We start from the raw sequence: 4,174 nt of genomic DNA, 5'->3' as shown, positions 1-4,174 counted from the left end.
CAAATGCTTGTGTGAATTAGCTCATTCAAAATGAAACAGAGATGCATTTATCTAAAGTGGATAGTTTATGGCTGATGTAGCTGCTGGCTAAGTTCTTCCATTAAATTATTTTTCAAAGAATGATTCTCTGAGCGTGAGTTTAGACAGGTTCGCAAATTGTGATACTTTCCATGGCTGCTGCTTAGTGAGCGTTGTTTATTTGGGCGCTAATTTGGCCCGCTTTATTGAGAGGCTCGCTGTGGCACCGTTACAGAAATATTGTCCCTCATGAGCTGGACATAAGCAGTAAATACCCTGCACAAAGTGGAGTCAACAGGCCATTTTGTCTCATATTAAGGCGGTTAATTGCAAGTATTCTGCATATAGTGTGCCGTGTTTGATTGTCTTGGGCCTTCTTTAAAAAATGTGAACATCGTGGAGCCCTCTACTTTTGGAAAAATTGTACAATTTATGAACAAATTGCAAAGTACCCCTTAACGTGCAGCATTTTCTTTATGATCCCTCCTAACTTCTGAGGCTTTAACAAAGTTACATAATCTTTACAGAATTATAATGTAGTTATTGCCACTATAACACATAGATTCTATATCAAGATGTTCCTCAATACCAAGACTCATTTTTTTACATCCTGGAAAATCTATGTACACAATATTCTATCTGCCTCATTTTGTATCTTTATAGACTTTGAAATCTCTACTAGAATCTTTTTATAAGATTTTGTAGTTTTGAACAATATTTGGCTGCGCAGCATTCATCCCAAAGACTGAAAGCTTATTTAATGCTTAAAGAATTATAAGATCTCTGGATGAATTAACTTATTGAGGATATATTTCTAACTTATTAAACAATAAATGTCTGAACAGGCATAGCCATTTTTGAGCTCTTCTAAAGTAAGTGTAATATACTGGAAGTGTATTTATTATAAAGTGATGTTTGGCCATAGGGACATAGGTCACCATAATGTCCAAATGAATATGGTACTAATAGTTTACATATTATTTTACTCTTTATTGCAACCTGCATTGAAAGACACATTTACATCAGATAGGCATCAAGTGGTTTAGTTGACCCATGCTTTTGATTAGGTCTGTGTTCGCCAGGTACAATTTGACTTTAAATACACCTGAAAGGTTCTCAGTTAAACCGGAAAAACTTGATATCGTTGCGTCATTAATTCTGTGCTGAAGCAGAACCATTGAACAACTGATTTTGAAGTGGTCAGAGAAATATTTTGATCCTTTTATTAAAGTAAAAGTAGGAACTAAATGCAGTGTAGCATTTTAATATATAAAGTAACATGAAATGGGATTTAAAATTCCTCAAAGTTGTACCTAAGAACTTTATAAATTAATGTTCCTGGTTATTTCAAAAAAGTTCAGAATGTTCTGGGAGGCTTCAGACTGCGCTGGGACCTTTGGGTGCTCTGCAGCTCCAGCAGAAGGATTCTCCAGATGAGAGACTTCAACAATCATTCCCACTGTGAGACTGATTTAAGGATGTCTGGAAAACCGACAGGGGGCGTCTCCTCTCCCTGCATACCCCCGCCCCCCCATCCACCACCACCACCACCACCCCCCTCAGTGCGGTGGAAGAAGGAGGTATTGGGGATCTCCTCCTAGACAACAAACCCACATTCAAAGAGGGGGCACGCGAGTTACGTCACGCTCCGTGAGGAGGATATAACGGAGGTGCACTCAGTGCTTTTCTGTAGAGGAGACAAGTGGAGCATCATGCCGCGCGCACGGATCATGAGGCGAGAATTCTGTCACGCACTTTGTCATAAAAAATAATTTTGGTTGAACATTTCTGAAACGGATTTTCATCATGGGAAACTGTGTTTTTTAAGGGACACTCGAGACGCAATTTTGGATACGGCTCACGCGTAATTGCGCACAAGAAAGTGTCCCATTAGCTTCTCCCAGTGCGCGTTGATCCCACCACTGGAGGTTTCTGCCATGGATCAGACTCAGCAGTGTGTAGCCATGTATCTTCTGGTGCTGTCCCTCGGACTGCTGATGGACAGGGGGACTTGTCAGCACTACTTACTTCTGCGCCCCATCCCGAGTGACAGTCTGCCGCTAGTGGAATTAAAAGAGGACCCGGACCCGGTGTTCGATCCCAGGGAGCGGGACCTTAACGAGACCGAGCTGAAGAGCGTGCTTGGGGACTTTGACAGCCGCTATTTGTCCGTTTTGCCGCCCGTGGACGACAAATACACCGGGAACGATGAGCTCGATGACTATGATTTCCAAAAGCCCGGTGGAGTACTGCCGAAAGAAATCAGAGCGCTGGATTTCGATGTGCAGTTCGGGAAGAAGCACAAGCCCAGTAAGAAACTGAAGCGGCGGCTGCAGCAGTGGCTGTGGGCGTACTCCTTCTGCCCGGTCCTGTACACGTGGACCGACCTGGGGAACAGGTTCTGGCCGCGGTTCGTGCGGGTGGGCAGCTGCCTCAGCAAAAGGTCGTGTTCGGTTCCGGAGGGCATGGTGTGTAAACCCGCGAACTCGACCCACCTGACGATACTGAGATGGAGATGCGTGCAGAGGAAAGGGGGGCTGAAATGCGCCTGGATACCGGTGCAGTACCCGATCATCACAGACTGCAAATGCTCCTGTTCCAGTTAATACACAAAGACTCTGAATTATAAATTATAAGCTCATTATTTTTGTGATTCTTTTTTCACGTGCACTACCGAGTGTAGGAATGTATTTTCTGTATATGCGGTGCCATGCAGTTATATATAGCTCCCTGTACAAAGTCAGTATTATTTGTAACCAGAGCCTACTTTATTTGTGGAGAATAATGGTTATATATTTTGTATTTATGGAGATATGGCGCATAGAGCCACGTGCTGTTTTTCCATATTTGGATGAAGCAGATCGACCTCAGAGTTTAACGTGGATTATTGATACAGCCGGGTATCGGTGACTTGTTTTATCCTGTAAATTAAGGAAATGTGCTATTTATTCTTTATATTCGTACAATAAAACGACACTGAAATGACTTTAAAATTATTTTATTCTGTCTCTTCTTTCTGTCAATTCCAACCATCCTGAATGAGTGGACACCTTTAAGTCACCTGCCACATTGTGCACAATGTAAAGTTCTCACACTAACACCATTTTACGCATCACCTACTTTTTTCAATCATGCACTTATATTCTGACCCACGGTATACTTTACTTTGTTTCAATGAATGTATGTGGCACCACCAGTAATAGAAAAAAGGTTTCTTGTAGATATTGGATTTATAATGCAATATCAATGTTTGATTTCTTCACCACATGTGGTCACTAGTTCTCTTCTGGTTAACCAACACTATCTAATCACTATAAAAGCGTCAGTCATACATCAGAGCCATTACATGCTGATAAAGGCAGGGGCAGGGATTCAGTGATTGAAGGAATCAGCAGCTGCTAACAGCTCTCATTCTTTCATCTGCACAACCCCTCCTCTCTATTTGAAGCCCAGCAGGAGCCCAGCTGAAGAAAAAAAGCTTATACTCCAGCAAGGAGCGTTTTACTGAATATCTTCCACCATTGAAATATAATAGATTACAGGTTATTTTCTTTCATATAAATCAATCATGGAGAAACGGTCTACAGCGCTATTCAAATACAGATTAACACCCCGGGGTCTTTGTAGGAAAACTGCAGTTAAATACACCTAGAGAAATTCAAAGGTAATTGATTAAAGGATGGATCGGTGGTACATGAAAGTGACATTGAGAAACACATTAAAACAATGAGCACTTAGCAGCAAAAAAGTAAAATAAAATAGTGACAAAAAAGCAAGAACTCCATAAAACAGATTAAAAGTATGCTCATAAAATGTGATAGAGGTGGAGCTTAACTACTTTATATACTGTTTTAGATCCTACAGTGCATCCTGTTTTATTAAGTAGCATGTGTTATTAGTGTTCAAATAGATGAAGTAAAATATAATTCAGTAACTATAGCTGTTAGATAGTAAGAAGTGCAGTATTTTCTGAAATAAAGAAGGTACAACGTTTTGCGTTTAAACCATTAATAATAGTTATTGTGTACTTTAACAGTGTGTCTCTGCTACTTTTGCTGAAGTCAGAGATCTAAATATTTCTTCCACCACTGTGTAATCTGTGATTGCTTCATATTTGGCAGGCGTGCACCTTCCTTCTCATTTTACTACCACCATA

The 4,174-nt window shown here is 40.8% G+C and overlaps 1 protein-coding gene across 1 annotated transcript; it reads left to right on the top strand.

Moving 5' to 3' along the window:
• The first annotated feature begins 1,955 nt into the window (after positions 1-1,955).
• nog1 (noggin 1) lies at positions 1,956-2,984 on the top strand. Its single transcript, XM_034143763.1, has one exon. It carries the CDS (start codon positions 1,956-1,958, stop codon positions 2,622-2,624), a length of 669 nt encoding a protein of 222 aa, XP_033999654.1. The 3' UTR covers positions 2,625-2,984.
• Positions 2,985-4,174: the final 1,190 nt, after the last annotated feature.

The sequence above is a fragment of the Trematomus bernacchii genome, unplaced genomic scaffold (assembly GCF_902827165.1).
Source record: "Trematomus bernacchii unplaced genomic scaffold, fTreBer1.1, whole genome shotgun sequence".
NCBI classification, from domain to species: domain Eukaryota; kingdom Metazoa; phylum Chordata; class Actinopteri; order Perciformes; family Nototheniidae; genus Trematomus; species Trematomus bernacchii.
This window is presented reverse-complemented; position numbering and strand designations above follow the sequence as displayed.